Source organism: Kwoniella botswanensis, chromosome 1 (genome assembly GCF_036426115.1).
Source record: "Kwoniella botswanensis chromosome 1, complete sequence".
In the NCBI taxonomy this organism is placed as follows: Eukaryota; Fungi; Basidiomycota; class Tremellomycetes; order Tremellales; family Cryptococcaceae; genus Kwoniella; species Kwoniella botswanensis.
In genome coordinates, this window is record NC_088599.1 from 5,382,916 (window position 1) to 5,406,310 (window position 23,395).

The following is a 23,395-nucleotide window of genomic DNA, read 5'->3' on the forward strand; positions in this document are numbered from 1 at the left end:
CAACACCGACAAACCAACACATCCACGTCTACATCAGCATCAGCATCCACGCTACTTGAGCCTTGGACATTCAGAACATCTGCCCACAAGTAAGCCGACCTGCTCGATCATGGCGAACCAACCTTCAGACCCCCGATCCTCCACCAACCCCTCCTCCTCATCTTCGTCCATCCCACCCCGTCAATCACTCTTACAAAACCTCACTACCCAATCCCTCCTCCTCACCCAACTGTTCACCCTATTATCTTCCTCCCCATCCAATACAGCTCCGAATCCAGGCCAGGGAGGAGGTATCGAGCAGATATACACTGCTTTGCAGCTATCCACATTGGACTTGTCGAATTTACTTCGAGATACATATACCCACCAGGAGGAATATAAGAAATCACTAGAAAAGAAGAACAACCTTGAAAATCTAGAACAGAGGGTGAGAGGTCTGATAAGAGGATTGGAAAATGATAGGATCGAATTGGAACAGATGGTTGAGAATGGGAAGAAAGTGAAACAGAGTATAGAGCAAAGTGAAAAGAGTGAGTCTTGTTTCAACGAGAATCACTGAACCCACCATTGCAAATTTCCTTCCACCTACGGTCATTTTTGGAAAACAAGACGAGCTGCACTCCTGTTGTGATCATATGGGATCTACATGTACTGATCACTTACTTATTCTTCATTTAGATCCAATAAACATTCCAACCCTCTTATCTCACGCTCAAAACCTCTCGCGGTACTCTTCAGCACCCATCTCAAGCCTCATGTCAGATGTAGACAAAAACCAATATCAACCTTGGCCAACCGAGATGGCCATGCGGATGGGTCTGTTATTCCAGATGAGCGGGAATGAAGGGATGGGTGGAATGGGTAGGACAGGTGAAGTTGGGGATGGTGAGTGTTGTAACAATATCATACGATTTTATACGGACCGAACGGTACTGATGATCTTTATTCCGTTGGACAGAAACAAAAACTACCGAAATTATCGAACAGCCTCAACCGGCTATCGTGCATGAAGAGCCTACGAGGAGATACGATCCGGATGCTGTATTCACCCTGGATCTCAATTCGGATGATTCCGATGACGACTAGATTGATCGATCCCGTTAAATCATAAGATCGGATGTCAGAGAACCAGGCGGAGGATCGAATGAAGAGGGTGGAGTTGGGCTCCCGCCGTCGTATTGGCTTTCAGCAGAATTGACCTTTCTACTGCTCATATTGACTGAAAAAGTATATTTCTTCTCATCGTCACCTACCGGCGTCCTCTTAGACGGATCAAGTACCTCTGATATGTGAAATTATGATGCGCGGGTATCAGTCAATGCATGTTGTATGTGTAGAACATAAGGGATGGGAAGCATAGACAGTAAGCATAGTTATTGTAGTGTACAAGAATCGTAATATACGTGAATCAACTCTTCTACATCATCGATCGAAGAGTACGCGACCTTCCATTTGGAATGTCAGTCATTTCACTCCTCTCCCTTTTCTACCAATTCTTCAACATCTCCCTACTAAGAGGTTCAGTCTCCATCTCATATTCCACATCGACCTTGGGTCTTCTAGCGCCTTTCTTGGTTGAAGACCCTTTAGGAGGTTGTTTCCTCTTAGTACCTGCCAATCCACCCGAACCGTTCGCAGGTGGTTTCTTAGCTTTAGGCTGATCTTGTCCACCGTGTGCTTCGTCGTCTTCATCTTCGTCAGAGACGTCCAGATCGGATGGGAATTCTTGGCCTTCTGAACCTTCTTCTTCAGAGTCAAATTCGTCGAACTGTTATACAGAAAGAGAAGAGATCAGCTATCCGTCGATGTACCCAAATAATAACGATAGAACGAGTTTGATCAATCTCAGAATGCAAAAATATGGGGTAAGATATATATATATATAGATTGAAACCTTACTCACCTCACTACCACTATAATCCTCTAAATCACCTACACTCTCATCATCCGTATCCTCCACATACTCCCTCTCACCGCCTTCATATTCTTCTTCTTCTTCCCTCTCTTCGTCGGAATCAAGTAACGATTCATCATCTTCCATATCCAATTCCAATTCTTTCTCTTTACCCTTCCTATCCAAATCCAGAACCTGTCTCCACACATCCTCATTAACATTGAGAGGTTGATCACCATAAGCTTTGGAACGTAATCTCTCCAATAACTCTTTCTCGATGTTCTTCTCCAGATGAGCGGCCGCTAAGGCTTTTCGTTCCCGGGTGGCTTCTCGTCGTTCAAGTTTCTTTTTGATACCTACTTTCTTTGGTCTAAGCGGCAACGTGAAATATCAGCTACTCATCTTTTCATCCCGCATCTGACATGCTCGCCAAGATAATTCGTAGGGACTTAATGAGAAGATAGGGAATGGACTTAAACTTACTGAGCAGTCAGACTCAACCTCCTCATCTTGATTAAATACTGTGTAATCTTTGTTATACGCTGTTTACATTTATGCGTAATGAAGTTTGGCCAATATATCAATTCTTTGTCGATCTACAGAATCCACATACAAAATTATCAGCTGACTGAACACATGAAAAAAACAAAAGATGCATTCAATATATAACTGACCTGCTCCAGTGCTTTGACATAGTTATTCGATAACTTTATTCTCTCCCACATGTTCGCAGGTGTATGCGCTCTTTCGATCGTCTTCATGTACAAATACAAGACGCCTAATAAAACCAAGTCAACAGATCAGCTAAGTATAAGAGATAGAGAGTATGTAGCTGGAATGAGGACACAACTCACCATCCTTTTCCCTCACTGTAGCATATCTAGAATTCGCTAGGGGACAAGACTGTCTCGTACAGAATCCGGTCAAGTTGTATTCGTTTCTACAGAAATTCTGCGTTGATGTTCTGTAGTCATAGTACCACATATCAGTATCAGATCCCTTCGAGACATACTGGCTAGTCGAGAAAGAGCTCACTTGACTTTGTAAGAGCAAAACCTGTCGGGATGTTATCAGCGGCGATTTCTCACAACAAGGGAGGAAAGGCGGACTCACTGATGGTTGATGACCGTCCAGATAATATCGTCGGACTAGGACGTATCTTGTTCAGCTGAAATCTGTAGAGACATCTGTCCACATGATAGCTCACCTGCATATTGCCCGATGGTAACGGTTTGTATAGTGTGTGGTTGTCTGTTGCTCAAGTGCTTGATGTTATTCAACTTATCAACTATCCAACTGCTTTCTTTCTAAAAATCTTGAAATCTCGACTTTTGAAAATCTCCAAAATCAAAATAGTCAGTCGACCAGGAACGAATAACCGGGGGTCACAGCATGATGATCGTAATAAATCTACCGTTATTTTACTCATTTAATCCCAAGGGTACACGTGGCATCGGTCGACACATCGTCATATAGAATGCGATCAGTTTGATTAACAGGAGATGTCATTTGTTTACCTTTCTACCTTCATCACTACACGCTCAGACAACCTCAAGATGACATCCTTACTGTCACAGCCGACAACAAGCAGAGCAGGTGCTCTACTAGCTATGTGTCAGTTGAAAATTCACTGCATCGGTATCCATAAGCTGACTCATCTTCTTAGCAATCGCTCGACCCCTTCCTCTCCTCTCTACCCGATTACCCTACCCTTTATCAAATCGACCATTCAGTACCTCCAAACCACGTAGAATCAGTCATTTCGATACTTACCTATTCGTAGAGAAGCTGGAGAAGAATGGGATGACGCGTAAACAGGCTGAAGGGGTGATGAGTGTCTTAGCGGAGGTCGTGGAGGAAAGTATAAAAGGGATGGAAAGTGGTTTGGTCAGTAAGGCGGAGCAGGAGAAGGTGAGTCAGCCTTCATTGAGGACCGTTCTTTAAACTTAGCCTGGGATGTGCTGAGTAGATCAGAGGCAGTGTCAAATGCTACTCTAAGATAAATGCTGATACTGTTTTATCTCTTCTCTCCCTTTCACCCTTTCTTAACTCGCCATTCGACGCTTCTCATCGCAGCAACGTTACACTGAGAAAGTCGATTTTGCCCGACTCAAATCCGAGCTCCAGCTACACGAGAAGAACGATCTATCTCTGATGAAAGCAGAGAACGACCGACTGATGGCTGATGTTGAAAAGCTAAAACAGCGTTTGAGGGAGGAAGTAACTCGTACTCAGGCAGGAGTAAGGTTAGATCTGAATTTGGAAAAAGGTAGAATAAGGGACGAATCAAGTCAACAGGAATTAAAGATCAAAGAGGTAGATACGAGGATCGAAAGTGAAATTGCAGGTTTAAGAACTCAGATAGAACAAGCTAAATTTAGTATATTACAATATTTGGTTGGTGTAGCTACTGGTTCAGGTGCTTTGTTGGTGAGTAATTTGTCCAGTCCTAATACTCTGCTGTATTAAACGATACAACGGATCCGATGCTAATGAATATGTTCATGGGTGTTTTAGCTCGCTTACATGAGAATGATGGTGAGCTTTGATGTTTCTTTCGGAGACCTTGAATGGAGCGCTGACTTCCTCTTTTGGATAGAGATAGATGTGATTCCATTATTGCAACTGTACTTTACCGCTCATGTATCACATATTACGGATATAGATTATCATACACATCAGATGCATCGAACTTCATATGGCACTCGAGGCTGATCGCAGTCTGCATGTTGATCGTCTTTGATGTAGACTTTGCGAATTGTTTACATGGACATGTGATACGAAGTTAATTACCCAAAATGATCACTACACAACCTCAAAAATATATTTTCTACATAGGCTCAATGACCGATATGGTGATCAAACCCATTATCACCATTGATACCCATCTTAGCTTCTATCCCATTGCCATTGTTGAGTTTACTATCATTCATCCATCTATCCAACAAATCGTCTTTCTCTTTCCACCTATCTTCGCACCATCGTTTCAACGATTCCTGATCTTGTGGTAATTCTGATATGGCGATTCTAAAAAGGGAGCAGCAGGCCATCAAGTCAGCGCGGCTGATAATATGGATCCAACAGAGAAAGTCGATAACATACCTCTTCACACGTATCTTGTATCTATATCCCTTTCTGGTGAGATCCTTACAGTTCAACTGATCAGCCAAAGAAGGAACCTTCCATTTGTTATTCCCATTGCCAGGGGATTGATAGAGTAAGGTGAGGTCGTAGATGTATGTGATATGTGATGTTCTCAGGGCTATTCGAGTCACGTAGTTCAGCCAGATTCTTTTGTATGGCACATCCCTAACTCACCTTGGACGGTAGATACGAAACCTTTGGTTCGCGGGAACAAAACATGCTGTAATTCATCTTTACCCTTTTGTCTAGCGAATGCTTGAGACTAGAAAAACCATGAGCGAGAGGTTTATAAGTTAAGGATAAAATTTGCACTCACCCTAAGTATCTTCGAATCAGTTCGTCTAGTCCCTTCAGGACAAAGTACGATCCAACATGGGTGATGGTTTTCTTTGACCCTCTTGAACGCTTGTCTAAGTGATGATTGTCAATCCACATTTTCCTCTAGCAGTGGGTTCAGGCAAAAGTGTAGTGGAGACGACATGACATACTCAATTAACCTTTGGTCATTTGTCCAATTCCTTGATACCAGTATCATACCTATTGATCCGATGTGCTCCTTCATTAGCATGTCTCCGGACTTGATGATCAATGTCAAGACGAATGTCACTCACCCATAGACCAAAACGCCAAACCGAAAAATGGTATTCTAAGTATCTCTTTCTTGACAAAGTATCTCGAGTTACCCATCATCTTCGCTCTAGATGAGAGATAATGGAAGAGATAGTAGTCCGAGTATCCTAGGTGATTCTGCACCAGTGCGTAAGGTAACTATCAGCTGAAGCGCCTCAACGTACGGGTTCATATATTTTTATAACACTCACCGTGATGATGAACGCACTTTCCCTTTCAGGTATTTCATCACCACTAACTTCCACCGCACCTTTAGCGTTCAGAGTATTTTCCCAATGGTTCTGCATATACGTCCAAAACCAGTTACTACGTATCTTACTGATCAGCCTGGTTCTGTGCAGCTTTCTATGGTCACATGTGAATGGTACGGGTATCATGAAGACCTGACTTACCCAGTCCAGCATACCAACTCCCATGATTTATCTTCCGAGAAGGGCTTGACGAGTAAAGCGAATAACAGATATATGTTGGCTAGTGATACGAGGAATATCAGATTGATGGTGTGAATGACTAGTCTCGGAGTGATTGTCATGATTTCTTAGAGGCTTGAGACAGTACTTGAGCGGTCTATACTATGTAGATGTTGGTCGTGTCAATGAACAGGTGAACGATTGAATGAGGAAATGCGGGTTTCTAACCAAAAGAGTGTATAAGAAGTGTACGATCCTGCGTCTTCTGTTGATGGTATCATGCGTTGAATGGAAGCATGGGAAAGGTGTCTATGTTGTCTCATACGAAGGTGTATGCATGGATGAGCGAATCATTACATCGTGTAGTATGTTCATGTACAAGTGTATGCACATGTTTGGTCGTGGGTCACTCGTGGGTTATGTATGTTTCAGAACGAGGCACTATCTGGTTACTATCTTTGATGATATCATCTAAACTTAAACTTCCGAATGTGGCAGAACGCAGTTCCTTCGACGCTGCTAGATTGGCCTCCTCAAGCACCTCCGGACCCCGCAAGACATGCATGCAAGCCTAGCTGCTATTCGATCAGGATCAGCACCTAAGCCCACTCTGAAGGGTTGGTTTTTCATGGATTCTGAAGGGGAAGAGATGGAGGGAAGAAAGCGAAAGGAGGGAAAGTCAAAAGACAGACAGATAGACCGTTTTGGCTTGAATGAGGGTGGAATAAGAAAATACTTTCAGCGTCCGCAATCCCTGACATGAAGAAGAAAGACGAAGCCACATAGTGGCCAAGACAAATCAGAATCACAACCTCAGCGGCTTTCCAAGATCAAGTCACCTTCAAACTTTCTTCTCAGATGGTATCATCGTCGGACCCCTTCCCATCGCTCAACAAAAGTATCACTTCATACCTCTTCAGTTACTTCTTGACCACCCCTTTCATCAATTGAATGTTCTCCTGAAAGCCAACATCGCCTTTCCGCAATCCCAAAGGCTACCATTCCTTTCATTATCACATCAATCCGGATACATAATAGATAAGCCGGGAACGCATTGGGTCCTTTGATAGGTTTGATAATCCATAGAAAATCGGATTCATCGAAACGGATGTTATGGATATATAAAGGACTGAGATGAAAGCAACAAACCTTGATTGATCTGCAATTCGTTATAATTAATCATGACCCATCCATACATCACATCACCTTCCAATCATCTTTTCTTCAACCCACATTCTTACAATCGCTCTATCCTAACGTCATACTTGTTTGCAAATAGTCCATCATTTCGTTGGGATCTCCTTGTCCGGCCATTCATATACACAATGAAGGTCATCTCCGTCTTGAATCTGGTTATCACAGCTTCTCTAGTCAGAGCACTCAATATACCAAGTCTTAGCAATACCACCATCATTGATAAACGACAAACTACCTCGACCGCATCAAGTAGTGAACGATATGTCTTTGCCCATTTTATGGTCGGATTCGTAAATTCGTACACACAGGACGATTGGAATAGAGATGTAGCTTTGGCACTCAGTAAAGGTATAGATGGATTTGTAAGCCAATCATACCATTGTAACCAATCTACCGTACGGTGCACCTAATATCTGGCTGACTCATCATGCCACTTGCGTTGTATGTGCTGTATGTTTATAGGCGTTGAACTGTGACGGTCAAGATACAAACGCTCAACAGCTTCAATTCGCATTCACAGCAGCCTCTTCATCGAATTTCAAACTATTCATCTCGCCCGATTTCGTACATTATTCATATGAGGACCCCGGTCCCGTGTCGGAATTACTCAAGCCCTGGGTTACCCAAGGTGCATATTTCCGATATGATGGTAAATCTTTTGTGAGCTCTTTCTGGGGTGAAGGAACGGATTGGGTTAAAGTGAGGGAGAATGTAGGGGTGGATTTATACGTTTGTCCGTATTACTATGCGAGTCAAGCTGCTGTGGACACGCCTGGTCTGGATGGTCTGTTCTCTTGGTAAGTTGACTGTCCATCCTGATCTACCTGACATCTCAGACGAGCATCAATTTCCCACTGAAGAATATCTTGCTGACGTTGATCGAACCATGCAGGAGAGCCTGGCCAGGTGAAGGTCAAGATACCGTCGTATTCGAAAATATGACCACAGCTCCCGACGAAGAGTACTTGAGTTTGCTGGCGCCTTTGGGTAAAGCATACATGGCACCTGTATCACCATGGTGTGAGTGTTTTTTTGAAAACAAAACAAAAACTACTCATATGGAGTTCTACTTCGAAATCAGCTAACTCCCTTTCGCTCATGCAGTCTACTCCCACCTCCCAGCTTCAACAGGCTATGCGAAAAACTACTACCTTTACTCCGACACCCTCTGGCCTACACGATGGCAACAAACCCTCGATCTTGTTACTAAATATCCCGAGCAGGTACAATTCGTCGAAATTATCACATGGAACGATTGGACCGAATCCTCCTTGATCACTCCGTACCGAGGAACGATGGAAACCGATGGTAATAAAGATTGGGCAGAAGATTTTGATCATTCTGCTTTTATGGATATGATGGGTCCTTTCATCTCTGCTTTCAAATCTGGAAAAGCTCAACCGGAAGTTACAGAAAATAGGTCGTGTGGTGGTATAGACCTACGCTCAAAGCTGCAGAGTGAGTCTACCATCTTCACCCAGCAAAACAATAACTATCTCATTGACAGTTACTTGATGTAGGTGCTCAGGTACTGATAGCGTCGGTGAGAAGCCTCGAGGATGGGATGTGAGTGGCACCATGGTCCGTGGTGACAAGTCGATTAGCAAACTCACTGATGTGATTTACCTTGTGACCGTGTAGATGGCTGCAGACTCGGTTTTCGTAGCGGCACTTACTACTGGTCCAGCTACTGTGACAGTGACGATTGGCGGTACAGCCTCATCCCAGCAAGTTGACGGTGCAGGTGTGCATACCCTTGCGTTCCCCATGAGCGTAGGAGGTGTAAGTTTCCAAATGGATGTAGATGGCGGTGGAAGTGCAATCGGCCAAGGTGCCATTGAGATTTCAGACGAATGTTATGTGAGCTCTTATATGATTCTTCATTGAAAACTGCGATTGATGATTTTTGGTGATTGTAGAGAGGAGTATACAATTTCAACGTTCTTGCTGGTACCGCCACCGCTGATGGCACATCTTCTGGCACTTCCAACACCGGTGGATCAATTTCTGCTCCTGTATCTTCTGCAGCCATGCCTTCCAGTACGGCTGCTGGATCAGATGATAGTACCCCTTCGTCCGCTGGATCCACCCCATCCGATGGCGGTGTCGCGACTACTCAACAGGCGTCTTCTGCTTATTCCACTCCTTCAGATTCTGGTATCGCTGCCACCCAACAACCTTCTTCTGAATCTTCAGCTCTTGCGGATACCGGAGCTGGCTCTTCTGTGCAACCGCAGCCTTACAGTAGTCACCCCTGGGGAGGTTGGAGGACCGGAGGATGGGGAAATTAGTAGATCACTTCCGTCTAAGACAGGATGCACAGTGACCTCGAAATAATAGAATGTTCCCTTATACCGCGCTGGGAATATAATATATTATATCGCTCTTGACACTCTATAATATGGCATGCATGTTTGAGCTGCTCTGCGTCTTCGACTGCAATCTCTTGTTGGCTAGGTGACATCTAGAAGACCACACAGGAGTGTTACTCGAAAAGAAGTGTTTGCCAGTTCCAGAGGCACAGGACAACCTTTGTAAATAGTCATCAAAGGACATTTTACTCCCAAAATCTCGTGTAGCGAGCTGCACCGTCATTCATGTCCTTTTAGATGTATAAAGCGCAACGGGAAGTAAGTAATGGCCGTTCTGATCTTTTCCCCATATCAACATCCTCCTATTATATAGCAATACTGGTGATTTACTCATCGATTTGCCTGCTTCATTATTGCCTTGCTGCTGTTAATCTATCTGTACTCACGTCTCATAATGTCTTTGGAAATGTCGAATGGGCCTACACCTTACGCCTGGCTTCGAAAAGACCTGATATCCTCTGGTGACGGTGAGTTGCTCTTTCTTAAACAGCGTAAGAACCGCTCACTGGATGGTACCTTCATTTTACTAATACTGTATGCAACTGTACACATATAGCTTTAACAGATACCGATTGGCTGCCTGTACTAGACTACACCACTGCAGCTCGGTCGGGCACAACCTTCATTGAAGATCCTACCGAAAGGGCTAGACATAACAGCCAAATGCTTACTAAACTCGTAGCTAATCAATCAACTACACCGTATAACGAACCGAGCCTGTACCTCGATGGCCAGGCCCTTAAAGAGTATCACAAATACGTCAAAGGTAAATTATTCGCTTCAGCAGATGAATATTTCAGTCTGTGGAAGGATACACGAGATGCAACCAGGCTAAACAAGTCATTGCAATCTGCTAGAAATAAAGACGAGGCATCTAAACAAGCTTGGTACAGCTTACAATCTACTGAATATGAATTACCTGTATATTCACCTTCGACGGTCCAAGGGTTCTTATCTCTTAAAAGTGCAAGGGTCGAAAAGCGAATGCCAACATGGGAAGAAATTGTTCAAGAAGGTGAGATTGCTGCTTATTTGTGCAATTTGGCAGAGACTCGAGGTCAATTGGAAGATTTCCATGCACTATCGAGTAGCCAAAGGGTGTCGCACGTGCATGAGCGAATGATCTTATCATTGGATACTCAAGATGGCAATGCACCTGCACAACTAAATTCTTTTGGGATGGGTCATCCGTTTGGGATGTCAAGTGGCTTTGGAAAAGGAAACCCTTATGCGGAGGGAGATCCCTTCAGAGCAAGAAAAGCACTCACACAATCTACTGTGAGGAAAGATTTCTGAGATGCATATGGATAGGACCTTACTCTGGATAGAGATATGATTTTCGTTTATATGCTGATTTTCCTGCACCCTCATGCATGCGTATCGATAACAGTTGGTTCCCTCAGTAATGTCCTGTTGAACTTACATTATCACAGTATATTGCCATATTTGGCTGAAAATGCCAGTTGGTTGGCCGCTGAGGAATGTCTCGAGGGCTGTCCAACCCAATCAGTACATGCACGAAAGCACAATCGTGAATAATGGCATCAGGAAGTGACATAATGCGTCACAGACTGCGCTTGGTCATATGCTTCGAACGCGATTAGGTTTCAAGGAGCAAGGGTTAGAAAAGCACCACGAAATAGGACTTCCTTTCTATCACTTCTTATGTGGCATCGCTGTTTTCAGGACGTCATAAAGGTGAGAACCACAGCAGTGGACTGACCTTTGATGATCAGTCAGACCTCCAGTCTATCTATCAAAGGAGCACCCAGAAGAGGAAGCGATCATACAAGACGCAAGAAGCAAGATTGAAACAGACGTGCCCTCGGTGTCAATCTACGACAGAAGATCTTTTGTGACCTGATCGAAAGCTGTCCATTGTCGCATGCTGAGATGCCCCCACCTGCCTTGCAAAGATCAAATATAAAAGGCAAAAATCCGTTCAAAATGTATCATCAATCCTGACACCGTAAACTAACATCGATCATTTATATTCCTCCCATTGGCGGCTAAAACCTTCGAGGCTTATATCACCAGAGGGCCTTCAACATGTCATCCCAAGGATATATCCCATACCAGTGGCTGAAACCGAACGCCTACAACGGTGAGTACAGTACACAAACTGGTCACTGTTCCCACAGTGTGATCTAGACTCGTGCTCGTGCTACGTGGATCATGGCTGATATGATGGATCATTGTTGCCTCTTAGCCGACCAACGTAGCAATTATCTCGGTGTGAGCGATGATGAACTACCTCAAGTGACAAAAGAAGGCGGCTTTATCAGTGATGATACACTAAGGTCATCACACAACAAAGCGATGATCGGAATCCTCCAACAGATCGTGCTCAATCCTCAGGACGATCAACGAAGGGAATACCAAACTCTTAGAGAGAGCAAACACCATTTCCTGAATAGCCAGTATGCTACCAAAGACGAATATACCAGTTTATGGATCGACCTTAAAGCCGAAGGGGTATTCAAAGATCAGTCCAGAAGGGGTCGATCAGCTTTGAGGTTTTGTGTGGAAGCCTGGGAGAATCTACAATCTGATGAATATGAAGTTGGCATACCTTCTTATTCATCTATCAAAGGGTTTTTATCTCTTCCGGGGGTCTATTCCGGACAAATGCCTTCATTGAACGGCATCATGGATGCCGCACAACAAGCGAATGATGTACTTCACAGACTTGATTCCGATTCTGCTTGGTCAGCATTTGACCGAAGCTCGAGTTTGAAAGACCTTCAAGCCATGTCTGGTCAAAAGGATTTATCAACTGCAAATGAAGAAATGATCAGGTCTTTGGACAAGGCATCGGCAACTGATTGGATGACCTCAGTGGGATTCTCAAAGTACAATGCTTTGAATGTCAAGGCTTTTGCACAATCCATAACCCCTACACCTAAAACTTATAGAGTTTCGAGTGCCGACGATCCCTCAGAGGTCGAGTAGGCGAGCCTTTATTGAGAATGATTATCAATCTTCGTGTGTTAGCTGTTCGGCTCTACAAAGGTTACTGTTTCTGCTGTTGAGCTGTGATTGAATTAGGAAATCTATTATCTCGTAGCTTAGATCATGTGTATCTCTGATATGCAACGATGTGTAAAGCGATCCCTACGTTGACTGAATTCGCTCGTTCCCTATTTCGGGACGGAAAGCATAGCATAGCTAGGGATACTCGTCCATCGATACTGTCGACATGGTTTTGGGGGATGTCTGGGAGCTCGAGCATGGGGGAGACACCTGAGGAGAAGCACTCTGGTATGGATTACCCCTTACTTGCGTTGAAATATCCCGTTCGTCCTAACTAAATAGGTTCTGAGGTCCTTTCATCAGTAAAGAAGGTACATATGAGACGAGTCTGGGCTGTTATGGTGAAAAGAAGAGCGTAACATCATGACGATGAACCATCATCCTTTTACAGTCGTCTCCCAACTCTCATGGCTCAATATATATATATATATATATATATGTATGTACAACCATGTCATTCGCCACTGGCAAGAAGTCCTCTATTCTTTTGCTAACTTCCCATTCAAACCTTCCAACCAATAAGCAACAAACAGCCATGACTGTCAACAATTCAATAAAAGGGGACCTTAACAATCCTATTTTTTCTGTCATTGGTATGTTTTCAACCCACATATCGACATGAACCGGAGTCAGTCTGCTGATGCGAATCTCACTTAAACCACCGGTAGATAACGTGACTGCCAGTACGGACAGCTGTATAGGCACAACCACCCCTGCTGCTTCTGAAGATGGGAGAGATCTAAAAGGCTTATCTCCCAAGGAACCAAAACCTGATGAAATTGCGCAAGTCACGAGTAAGGCTAGGGATCTATCTTGGGTAGACTTACGCAGAAAATGCGAAGACTTGGTAGCGACTGAGGACGACCATATCAGGCAAGGCGGTCCTCATTGGGAAAGCACCTTATTGGGCAGACACAGAGATCGACAGTCTCTCAGTGAGATCCGATCGAAACAGCAACTCCACGAATTGGAGATTGATACCCGCGGTGAATGTCTTGCGAGAGTTGATCGGGAGGTAAGATTGAAACGAGGTCTGGCCTCAGATTCATGGTCGAGATTCAAGTCAGATAGAGCATTCTCTTCTTCCATAGCTAGAGGAGCTACTCAGTGGGGTGAGAACGATAATCCATTCCAGATGAACCTTGACGACGAGCTATCAAGAATCGAGAAGGCTCTTCAAGGGATTTCCACGAACAGAAGGACCGAGGATATAATGGAAGAACCTGATGACGATGATAGCAAAAAGTATGAGATGGAGAATAGCCTTATGAGCAAGCTACGCTCTAAGCATTGCTTTCTCAATTCTATGACGACCTGGGGAGACACCGGCACTGGCAGGAGCTTGGACTGGCATGATGTATGAAGTCCAGGTTGCCACATTAGATTGATGCTGTCATATTTCCGATATTCTCCGGTGTCACTTGGTGGTGCTGTGATTTGATTATTTGATTCCGTTTTTGTGAATGGGAATGCCACTGTGTTGAGAAAGACCAATGATATCGTCTGAGATTGTACAGACAGACGGGCATAAATCAACTGGTACTTCCTTGCTATTAACATAACATACACCATCATCACCACCACTCATACCCCCTATCCACCATGCCTTCTCTCACCAAGATGATCTTCGGGAACGGTCCCCTCGGTCCTTCGTAAGTGTGTCTTTCACGAAGGGGAATTGCATGATCTTATGGAGGGATACTAATTTGTTCACTTGGTATCCGCATCTATCCGATATTTCGACATCATCAAATAACAATGTCAATGTCAATGTCATGCAACTCATCCCTTGCCTCACCCACTTCCCTACTCATTTCATCTCGTCCAACTTCAACTTCCCTGTTGAATTGTCAACAACAGCCTCGCCCCATGGATCAGACAAAGACCCGGACTCCAAAAGTACTGGGCTAGATGGTCAAACTTCTACAAGAACGCTGCTGGTTATAGACAAAAGGGTTATCTTTATGATGATTTGATCGTAGAGGAAACCCCTCAAGTGCAAAAGGTGGGTCTCTTAGCCTTGAGATATAGTTCGAAGTCAGATGGAGGATCGTATGGTAGATATAATATGTCGGGGAGAAGGAATCACGGGATCAAGAGGGGAGAAGATGGTCATGAAGCAGCGTGAAGGATCGCACGGGCGCGAGTAACGGAGAGAGGGACATGATCAGGGCAGGGATCTGGGAGAATCAGGATTTTTAGTACGGCCAATACGGAGGATGTGAAGTAAAAGTTCGTGTTGAGCTGCGAGGGAGAGGAGAAGGACGATTTGCTGCTTGATTAGGATGCGTAGCAGTGGATTTAGAATACGTTGGACCAAGCACTGACTGACACTTTCATGCTCCTCTGCAGGCCCTCCAACGACTCTCCCCTCAACAACGATACGACCGAGTATTCCGAATGCGAAGAGGTATCCAACAATCGATGGGTCACAAGAAACTCCCTAAGGAGCAATGGACTACCCCAGAGCAAGTGAGTTGTTTTGCCATTACCTCCCGTCGCATTTGGACATATCCTGCCGGACAAGAGCTCGTTATATTGCCACCTCTTCCATCCCATCATGCTATCTATATGAGAATTGCTCTCCATCAGAGAATCAAGCGTAATATCATGCTGTCTGTCGAACAAGACTGACCTTTTCACCAATCACACCACAGGACGTCCGATACCTCACACCATTGATCGAACAGGTAGTTGCCGAGGAAGCTGAACGAGCCGAATGGGATTACATGACCGTCGAGAAGATCCAACAAAAACGAGCAGAGAAGAGAAACATCTTCTCCAAGCGGGAAGGTACCCACTAAACGGTCAATATGGTGTGGATGGATTGGAGTTGGAGTTGGAGTTAAGGTTGAGAACGGATGGATGGATATTCTCATAATCTCATAAATGCATTGCATTTTCTTCCATTCTATGACTATTCGCTCATTGGATCGAGAATTGCCTTTCTTCTCCATCTGATCTCAGACTTCTTGATCCCTCCGGATTGGAGGAAGGGAATTGAGTGGAAGTTTCTCGAGGAGGGTTGGACCCGTACATGACACGTTGAGCGAGTACAGCTAACGCAGAACACAACAGTGACAAAAGTCAGCTCAACTATTCAAGAACCTGATGGGGACTCAGTAAAGACAGATAAAGATGTACTCACCGCTGTCCCAACATAATGTCAAAATCGCAGTCACTTTGAACTGTATTGGTGATCCCCTGATGAAGAAGTAGACGGTCCTGCAGTGGAGGAAAAGGAGTCAGCCTATAAGTGTCAATTATCGATTTTGGTCCCAGACGATAGAACTCAGAACTCACTTGTACGCATCACCGAAGAACCAGCCTGCTAGTGTGGAAGATCTGAATCCATAACATGATTTACGCTTGAAATTGGATATAAATTGTGGGATTGGTAACGTTGATTCTGTATTGAATAGGGACAAGGATATCAGCAGTTGTCACTTGAGGAGTTGACTTGTAACAAAATTGTCATAGCGATAATAGATCACACATACCGATCGTAAGAGCAACGAAACCCAATCTGTTCATCCATTCAATTAGCTAGTTTTCATATATGCAGTTGGATTTGAAAATAGCTCACGCATCGATATACCTATACCCATCACCCAAATACGGTCAGGTTCAGTGATCATTACACATTCCGCTAACATAAGCATATCGGGAACTTACCACATCCATCTCCCCAGTATCACCTGTAAAACTCCCAATGCAAGTATCAGAGCAGCCAGAAACTCGAGATAACTTCCATATCCCTCCCATTGCCAAAACTCAAAAGGTCTTTTACTCTTCCCGCTCCCACTCATAGAGGTAGGCGGTTGGTCTATGTAATCCGAATCCTGCCTTGCATGCCCCCTCGTTGAAGGGTCTTCTGGTGTTGTCGGTAAGGGCGATAAGGGGGCGTAGTTGGATGATTCGGAAGGGGTTTTGTAGTGGAGACAAATAGCTAGGAGGACAAGTTGGGATATTATCAAGAGGAGAGATTGGATGAGTAGTGCTAGTGGTTGAAAAAAAGAAATCAGTAATGTATGCAAGCTTCTATAAGTAAGTATTACATTGAGCATCTACAGGTCCGATGGATCTGTTCACTCACGTATTTCGAACCTGTTTCCTAGCCAGAAGAAGACACGTATTATGTTGGCTATGAGCAGTACACCGCATACGTCTATAAATGGGATTTATGAGCTTATTCATCGGTTACGAGATGAGTTGCTGGACGATGGTCGAGATTAATTGCAATGATGGGATGCATACCGTGTGAGAAACCTGAGGAGTCTCTAGGGGAGGTAAAGTCGAGATGAAACGTCAGCATATGTCAGATCGCAAAAGCGCAGTACCTCTAGGTAAGATATCGTAAAACTCACTTCTTCTTTACGATACTGTATGCCTATCGTAGGAATAAGTCTAGGTCCATACCCATATGTATCCCGTTGCATAGCTTACCTGGTCTGCATAGATGAGCGGAGGCCTAAGGGTCAGAGATCAGCAAGGATCTCCTGGATTGTCGAAAGTTGAAAGAAGACAGTTGCGCTACTCACCCAACGGCCATACCTATCCCAGCTAGAGTTTCGATGACTCCCATGATAACGATCCTGCTTCAGTATGGATTCCGAAGATACTGCTGTGCGAGTGTTGAGAGTATAGATCTGATGATATATGAAAATTCACTTGTTGAAATCAAAGGTGACTTATGGCAAGTTACCAGTTGGACTGAACTGGCAGTCCGGTTAATCTGTTAATCCGGAGGATCAACTCATTCAGCACCGAACAAACCAAGTCCCAAGAAATAACAACATATTATGTTATGTCACATCTTCTCAGGCTATCGCTGAAGCTCTCATCATTGACGGAGGGAGCTTCACAGCCCCAGTGGATTTAGTGATTTTCGAGCGTTGGAAAGTGCAATATCCAGGAAAGAAGCTACTTAATACAGCAGCTCAAACAAGTATAGCCCTCATCTGCTTTGCCACAGCTTTCGACATTGCGGAGAACAAAGCAAGTACATCTACGGTTCAAATCGTATGCAGATCATGATATCGTCAAAGAGACGAGGAATCTGGTAAACGCTCCTATCCCAATGTGTCTCATGCACCATAGCGGATTTGTACAAAGTCATGCATTCATGTCTTTTATCACACAGTATCCCGCCCTTTTCTCGCATCTTCTTTACGTTGCGCGATCTACAGTATGTAATGCAGATATCAGTTCTAGTCTTTTTGAAAGCAAGATACGAGGTTGCGACTAGACGTAAGGTCATTAGATCACTCACCCATTTACCTTTACATTCCCTATACGCTGCGAAGAAATCTAGACACTGTTCAGATCAAGGTCAGCTATGACCAACGTGTTTGGAGGGGTTGAGTAGTACATCCGATCGCGTTAGACATGAAAGGACATATGATAGGTAGAGACGTAGGATTATAAGGGTGGAAAGGCAAGAGGTAAGGGAAGAACGATTGACTCACCTCATCTCGATTGTAATGCGTCCTTTCCAAACATGCTAATGATGCTTTCGAAGCTGCTTCACATGGGTCTGCGTACTATTCACATGTTCCAAGACGAAACTCACTCCCATTAGCTTTTCGAAAATTTTCGGGGTCCGCCTTCATTCCATGTTGATTGAGTTCAACCAACGATAACATACCTTGGAAGCTGCCATTCGACTCTGCGATTGATGGTTAGTCATATCAGCAAAAGGATTCAGCACGATCACAACCAGAGAGATCTGTTCGCGGCGGCGATGAAAGCAGATGAAGGATCATACCACCTCACAACTCACTCTAAACGTATTCTTGTAATCCGCTGGTTCTGACAAAGCCGCTGAAGGAGGTAGTGGGCGATCGGCTAAAGGCGTTGGATTCTTCGAAGGTGGGACTTGAGATGCCATGTTGGTGTCAAGAACTTGGAGTCGTGCTTCCTGGATCGGTAGCTTGTATCTGAAGTACGAGTTGATGATACGAAGACGTTGAGTTATAAGGACTCGAGATGTGCGTTTGAGCCATAAATCAATCGCCTTGGGACAGATGCTGAACATCTGAACATAAAGACATGAAATTCGGGAAGAACGGTGCCCCACACTCTACACTCTGCTCTCCATTCCATCTGGTGACAAATGAAGGGAGAGCTCTGCAAGTCCGAAGCTGTCTGATGATACGACCACTGCTGTCTCTGAAGATCCAGTGAGAGGTCTACGTATTCGTGTTGAAGGGTGATAGCCCTGTATTGATGATAAGGTCTTCCAATGAGTGCTATCTCGAGCATTTCACTCGCTCCCGGATTTGTGTTAATCAGATACAGCATTCTAGCCAGCTGTATGGATACACCACCGTTCATGGTCAGAAATAGAGCGTGCGTCTCTGTCTGCGTATGACCACTTGCTGCCTTCTTACACAATCCTGCGGTATGCATGAATGATGAAGGATACCCGTAGATGTCAAGAGATGAAAGAATGGTGAATTTCCGTATGCGGGTTAATCCGGCCGATCATCAAGATCACGTAATCCGATTCCTGTTTTTTAAAGTTGGCTCCCACCCAAAGACAACAACATCACCGTATAACACAACCACAGCCAACGTCATTATGAATGTGAACGAACATCTGATAGTTTATATGGCTCCAACTCGACCTGATCATCGATAGCCATAGCGACAGCCAAGAATATCGAACATCCGTTGAAGTAATAACACGACGGAATACTTGAAACAAAGGTCGAGTCGCTGTGTGTGATCTTCAGCTGTAGGACCTGTGGATTGTCACTCACATCTGCTTACCAAGCATCTGAAACACAACAACAACAACAACAACAACAACAACAACAACAACAACAACAACAACAACAACAACAACAGACCACCACCACTACTTCATTCCTTTTCACCTCCTTAATTAACACTCAGACTTCCGACTTGCACCTTTGACCGTCGACACATTGAAACGCAACTGTAAATCAGAATCATAGATACATATCATCTTCCTACGTCGACACCCCATCTCACCTCCGCTCCTCCCTCCATTGGCCACCATGTCTCTCCCTACGCATAATCGGAACCGCTCAGCGAGTGGTTCAGGCTTACTCAACACCTTTGCATCAGTCATACCGACACCTATTACATCGATATTCACCTCACCGAGGATATCTCAAGGAATCACACTAGGGGTTGAAGAGGAAGGTAAATTCGGGGAATCCTCCAGTTCAGCTGGTGGGTTATTAAGTAAAGATGCTCCGGAGGGATTGAAGAGAGTCGAATTGAGAGTGGGAGGCATGACAGTAAGTCATAAGATATAACCCTTTTCAAGCGAAAGCCCCTGCTGACTGATCATACTACAGTGCGGTGCATGCGTAGCTTCCATCGAATCTCAATTGAAGCAACCTGGTATTCATTCCGTACAGATTTCCCTGCTAGCCGAAAGAGGTGTAGTGGAGTACGACGAAGATTTCATAGATGATCAAGGAAAGAAATGGGATGATGCGAGGATAGCAGAAGAGATTGAGGATATAGGATTCGAAGCTACGGTAGTGGAAAAGAGTGAAGTTGACGAGGTCGAGTTGAGAGTGTACGGGTGAGCTCAAAGTTCTTCTAGATGTCTCAATCCTCCAGCTCACCTATAGTTGTACGTATCACAGTCTGGAGAACCCAGAAGTAGTCAATTCTTTGCTCGAGACAACCTCAAACTTGGCAGGTGTACATTCAGCAACCCTCCCAGCACCTTATACACATCTCGCACTTACTCATTCCCCCCTGCTCATGTCACTTCGTACACTTGTCGATACCTTATCCGCTAGATTCCCTCAGCTATCTTTCCTTCCCGTATCAACAAGGGACGATTCACAAGTAGCATCGTTACAGAAACACAAGGAAACAGCCACATGGAGAAGAACATTTATGGTTTCCGCTATATTCGCTGTACCCGTTTTCGTTATTGGGATGTTATCGATGTACCTACCTCATTGGTTAATGGGCTGGACAATGTGGAAATTGGTCGATGGGATATATCTAGGCGATTTGGTCTGTCTGCTGTTGACAATACCGGTACAGCTGTTTTTGGCAAGGAGGTTTTACGAGAATGCTTGGAAGTCTGTTAAACACGGTTCGGCCACGATGTAAGTTCAATTGTCCATCAAAACTATCGCTGCCGTCCTGTACTTCATCGGAGATGCTGAGGTTTCAATTACAGGGACGTCCTTGTCGTGCTCGGTACATCCGCTACTTTCACCTACTCTGTCCTCTCCATGTTCTTCGCTATGTTTTCTTCTGATCCAGACTATCGCCCTCAAACCTTTTTCGACACATCCACGATGTTGATCACTTTCGTCTCTCTCGGTCGATATATCGAGAATCTCGCTAAAGGCAAAACATCAGCTGCGCTCACCGATCTCATGTCACTTACTCCTTCATCAGCCACGATATACGTTAATCCACCTGCTGAAGGGGAACCAATAGATACCTCGGCCGAAACAAGGAAAGTACCCACAGAATTAGTTCAAGTGGAAGACGTAGTATTGCTAGTTCCCGGCGAGAAGATACCCGCAGATGGTGTAGTCTTGACTGGTGCTACATCGGTTGACGAATCGATGGTTACCGGCGAAGCTGTGCCCGTAGCTAAGAAAGTTGGTGATCAAGTCATAGGAGGAACTGTCAACGGACTGGGAACGGTCACATTTAGAGTCACTCGTGCAGGCGCCGACACAGCTTTATCTCAAATTGTTAAATTGGTCGAAGATGCTCAAACTTCAAAAGCACCTATTCAACAATTCGCTGATCGCGTAGCTGGTATATTCGTTCCTATCGTTATCACTCTCAGTCTTATCACTTTCATCGCATGGATGACCATCTCACTTCTTAACTCTACTGGGAATCTTCCCGATGTATTCCATTCGCCTGGAGCAAGCAAATTCGGCGTGTGTCTCAAGTTGTGCATATCCGTTGTGGTCGTCGCTTGTCCCTGTGCATTGGGTCTCAGTACACCTACAGCAGTAATGGTAGGCACGGGTGTAGGAGCTCAAAATGGTATACTTATCAAAGGTGGGAAAGCTCTAGAAGCATGTAAAGGTGTTGGACGAGTGGTCGTCGATAAAACAGGTACAGTCACTGAAGGTAAAATGCAGGTGGTTGCTGCTACTTGGGCACCTTCAGGTAATTTAACTGCTGCATCACCGAATCCGAATTTCGAAATTGATACACCATCGACATTATCCCTGACCACCTCGGCGACACCCTTACAACGACACACGGTACTTTCAATCTTGTCACTTGCAGAAGCTAGATCCGAACATCCATTGGGTGTATCGATCGCAGCCTACGGTCGAGATGTACTGTCCTCTGCGGGATTATCGCCACCTAATGGAGAAGTGATTGAATTTGAGTCGTTTACCGGCGAAGGTTTGGAAGCTGTGGTTAGATTATCGAATGGATCAGTGGAAGAGAGAATAAGGATCGGTAAATCGAATTTCGTCTTATCGCAATCATCAATGAGTACCTTGGACGAAAAGACGATGGAAGTGGAATTACCAGTCAAGATGAGGGAGTTTGAAGAGAAACAGATGAACTTGGCTAGAACAGTCATTTTCGTCTCTTTCATCAGATCATCAACCTCCATACCTGTCTTGGCACTCTCTCTGGCGGATTCACCTAAGCCCTCTTCGGCGCATGCTATACGAGCTTTGAAAGATATGGGTATCAAAGTGACGCTGTTAACTGGAGATGCGGAAGTCACTGCTAAAGCCATTGCCAAGCAGGTTGGGATAGATGAGAATGAGGTGTATGCGGGTGTCAGTCCCAAAGGAAAAGCAAAGATTGTCGGTGATTTGGGATTAAATGATGGCGGCGGAGTAGCTATGGTGAGTGGTTAACACCGATATCTGATGTCATGGTTATCATTATCGTGGCAATCAGTCAACTTATGTCATTCTCTGCGTTAGGTCGGAGACGGTATCAACGATTCACCAGCTCTCGTAGCAGCCTCACTCGGTATAGCTTTATCATCCGGAACGTCCATCGCGATCGAAGCTGCCGATGTAGTCCTGATGAGATCGGACTTATTGGACGTAGTAGCAGCTTTGGATCTAGGACATCATATATTCAGAAAGATCAAAGCCAATTTGATTTGGGCATGTTGCTATAACATTCTGATGATCCCTTTAGCAATGGGTTTCTTCTTACCGTGGAATATCCATTTACACCCTATGATGGCTGCTGCTGCTATGGCTTTTAGTAGTGTTTCGGTAGTTTTTTCAAGTCTAACTTTAAAGGTGAGTTAAAGCAAATCACTATTACTCAAGATTGTCACCATGCTATGATATATGCTGATATTGATATGGATGTAGTGGTGGAAAAGACCTATATCATCCGTCATGCCTGACGAACCTTATTCACCCGGAGGAACCCTCAAGGGCCTGTCAAAGATACTTTTCGAATTCCAAGATTCTATGAGCTCGATAATATCTCTAGGATCGGAAATGACAAGAAGCGGAAGTACTTTACCTTTATTGAGGAGGTTGAGTTTACGTCGACCTAGTAGATCAGCTTATGAGGCTATACCGTTAGATAGGTCAAATACACCTATACCTATTAGTCCAGTATAGATTGATCGATAGATAGTGTATTACTACTTTTACAACATGCATCAGGTGTAATGACTAGAATACCAACTTATCCACTGAAGAATCAACCGACCTACCTACTCTACGTGTAGGAAATGTCCTTATCTATTG

The 23,395-nt window shown here is 44.4% G+C and overlaps 12 protein-coding genes across 12 annotated transcripts; 8 read left to right on the plus strand and 4 right to left on the minus strand.

The window, feature by feature from the left end:
• Nucleotides 1–109: 109 nt before the first annotated feature.
• On the plus strand, nt 110–1,086 carry L199_002043 (uncharacterized protein; the record flags this gene model as incomplete). The annotated part of the gene is made up of 3 exons (XM_064887793.1): nt 110–530; nt 679–885; nt 959–1,086. The coding sequence occupies 3 exons, from the start codon at nt 110–112 to the stop codon at nt 1,084–1,086; spliced, it is 756 nt and encodes a 251-aa protein (XP_064743865.1).
• Nucleotides 1,087–1,486: 400 nt separating this feature from the next.
• L199_002044 (uncharacterized protein) lies at nt 1,487–3,107 on the minus strand (the record flags this gene model as incomplete). Its single annotated transcript, XM_064887794.1, has 8 exons — nt 1,487–1,768; nt 1,904–2,264; nt 2,378–2,490; nt 2,569–2,672; nt 2,749–2,858; nt 2,930–2,950; nt 3,008–3,042; nt 3,102–3,107. The coding sequence occupies 8 exons, from the start codon at nt 3,105–3,107 to the stop codon at nt 1,487–1,489; spliced, it is 1,032 nt and encodes a 343-aa protein (XP_064743866.1).
• A 343-nt stretch (nt 3,108–3,450) lies between these two features.
• L199_002045 (uncharacterized protein) lies at nt 3,451–4,499 on the plus strand (the record flags this gene model as incomplete). The annotated part of the gene is made up of 5 exons (XM_064887795.1): nt 3,451–3,508; nt 3,561–3,805; nt 3,971–4,324; nt 4,412–4,432; nt 4,494–4,499. The coding sequence occupies 5 exons, from the start codon at nt 3,451–3,453 to the stop codon at nt 4,497–4,499; spliced, it is 684 nt and encodes a 227-aa protein (XP_064743867.1).
• Nucleotides 4,500–4,734: 235 nt separating this feature from the next.
• On the minus strand, nt 4,735–6,200 carry L199_002046 (uncharacterized protein; the record flags this gene model as incomplete). The annotated part of the gene is made up of 8 exons (XM_064887796.1): nt 4,735–4,921; nt 4,997–5,156; nt 5,213–5,300; nt 5,355–5,448; nt 5,527–5,575; nt 5,650–5,785; nt 5,860–5,974; nt 6,061–6,200. 8 exons carry the CDS (start codon nt 6,198–6,200, stop codon nt 4,735–4,737), a joined length of 969 nt encoding a protein of 322 aa, XP_064743868.1.
• A 1,203-nt stretch (nt 6,201–7,403) lies between these two features.
• Nucleotides 7,404–9,566, plus strand: L199_002047 (uncharacterized protein; the record flags this gene model as incomplete). Its single annotated transcript, XM_064887797.1, has 8 exons — nt 7,404–7,637; nt 7,738–8,072; nt 8,168–8,295; nt 8,380–8,557; nt 8,713–8,733; nt 8,796–8,841; nt 8,917–9,135; nt 9,195–9,566. The coding sequence occupies 8 exons, from the start codon at nt 7,404–7,406 to the stop codon at nt 9,564–9,566; spliced, it is 1,533 nt and encodes a 510-aa protein (XP_064743869.1).
• Nucleotides 9,567–10,041: 475 nt separating this feature from the next.
• Nucleotides 10,042–10,943, plus strand: L199_002048 (uncharacterized protein; the record flags this gene model as incomplete). Its single annotated transcript, XM_064887798.1, has 2 exons — nt 10,042–10,114; nt 10,204–10,943. 2 exons carry the CDS (start codon nt 10,042–10,044, stop codon nt 10,941–10,943), a joined length of 813 nt encoding a protein of 270 aa, XP_064743870.1.
• A 753-nt stretch (nt 10,944–11,696) lies between these two features.
• Nucleotides 11,697–12,599, plus strand: L199_002049 (uncharacterized protein; the record flags this gene model as incomplete). Its single annotated transcript, XM_064887799.1, has 2 exons — nt 11,697–11,751; nt 11,857–12,599. 2 exons carry the CDS (start codon nt 11,697–11,699, stop codon nt 12,597–12,599), a joined length of 798 nt encoding a protein of 265 aa, XP_064743871.1.
• Nucleotides 12,600–13,215: 616 nt separating this feature from the next.
• On the plus strand, nt 13,216–14,043 carry L199_002050 (uncharacterized protein; the record flags this gene model as incomplete). Its single annotated transcript, XM_064887800.1, has 2 exons — nt 13,216–13,273; nt 13,349–14,043. 2 exons carry the CDS (start codon nt 13,216–13,218, stop codon nt 14,041–14,043), a joined length of 753 nt encoding a protein of 250 aa, XP_064743872.1.
• A 239-nt stretch (nt 14,044–14,282) lies between these two features.
• L199_002051 (uncharacterized protein) lies at nt 14,283–15,484 on the plus strand (the record flags this gene model as incomplete). Its single annotated transcript, XM_064887801.1, has 4 exons — nt 14,283–14,332; nt 14,541–14,685; nt 15,033–15,152; nt 15,338–15,484. The coding sequence occupies 4 exons, from the start codon at nt 14,283–14,285 to the stop codon at nt 15,482–15,484; spliced, it is 462 nt and encodes a 153-aa protein (XP_064743873.1).
• Nucleotides 15,485–15,605: 121 nt separating this feature from the next.
• Nucleotides 15,606–17,265, minus strand: L199_002052 (uncharacterized protein; the record flags this gene model as incomplete). Its single annotated transcript, XM_064887802.1, has 11 exons — nt 15,606–15,739; nt 15,829–15,905; nt 15,984–16,089; nt 16,181–16,206; nt 16,267–16,278; nt 16,356–16,680; nt 16,777–16,848; nt 16,938–16,960; nt 17,048–17,070; nt 17,127–17,151; nt 17,222–17,265. 11 exons carry the CDS (start codon nt 17,263–17,265, stop codon nt 15,606–15,608), a joined length of 867 nt encoding a protein of 288 aa, XP_064743874.1.
• Nucleotides 17,266–17,815: 550 nt separating this feature from the next.
• Nucleotides 17,816–18,570, minus strand: L199_002053 (uncharacterized protein; the record flags this gene model as incomplete). Its single annotated transcript, XM_064887803.1, has 5 exons — nt 17,816–17,863; nt 17,953–17,997; nt 18,149–18,223; nt 18,328–18,348; nt 18,463–18,570. The coding sequence occupies 5 exons, from the start codon at nt 18,568–18,570 to the stop codon at nt 17,816–17,818; spliced, it is 297 nt and encodes a 98-aa protein (XP_064743875.1).
• A 1,135-nt stretch (nt 18,571–19,705) lies between these two features.
• L199_002054 (uncharacterized protein) lies at nt 19,706–23,266 on the plus strand (the record flags this gene model as incomplete). The annotated part of the gene is made up of 7 exons (XM_064887804.1): nt 19,706–19,951; nt 20,012–20,244; nt 20,309–20,785; nt 20,860–21,764; nt 21,819–22,522; nt 22,604–22,933; nt 23,009–23,266. 7 exons carry the CDS (start codon nt 19,706–19,708, stop codon nt 23,264–23,266), a joined length of 3,153 nt encoding a protein of 1,050 aa, XP_064743876.1.
• Nucleotides 23,267–23,395: the final 129 nt, after the last annotated feature.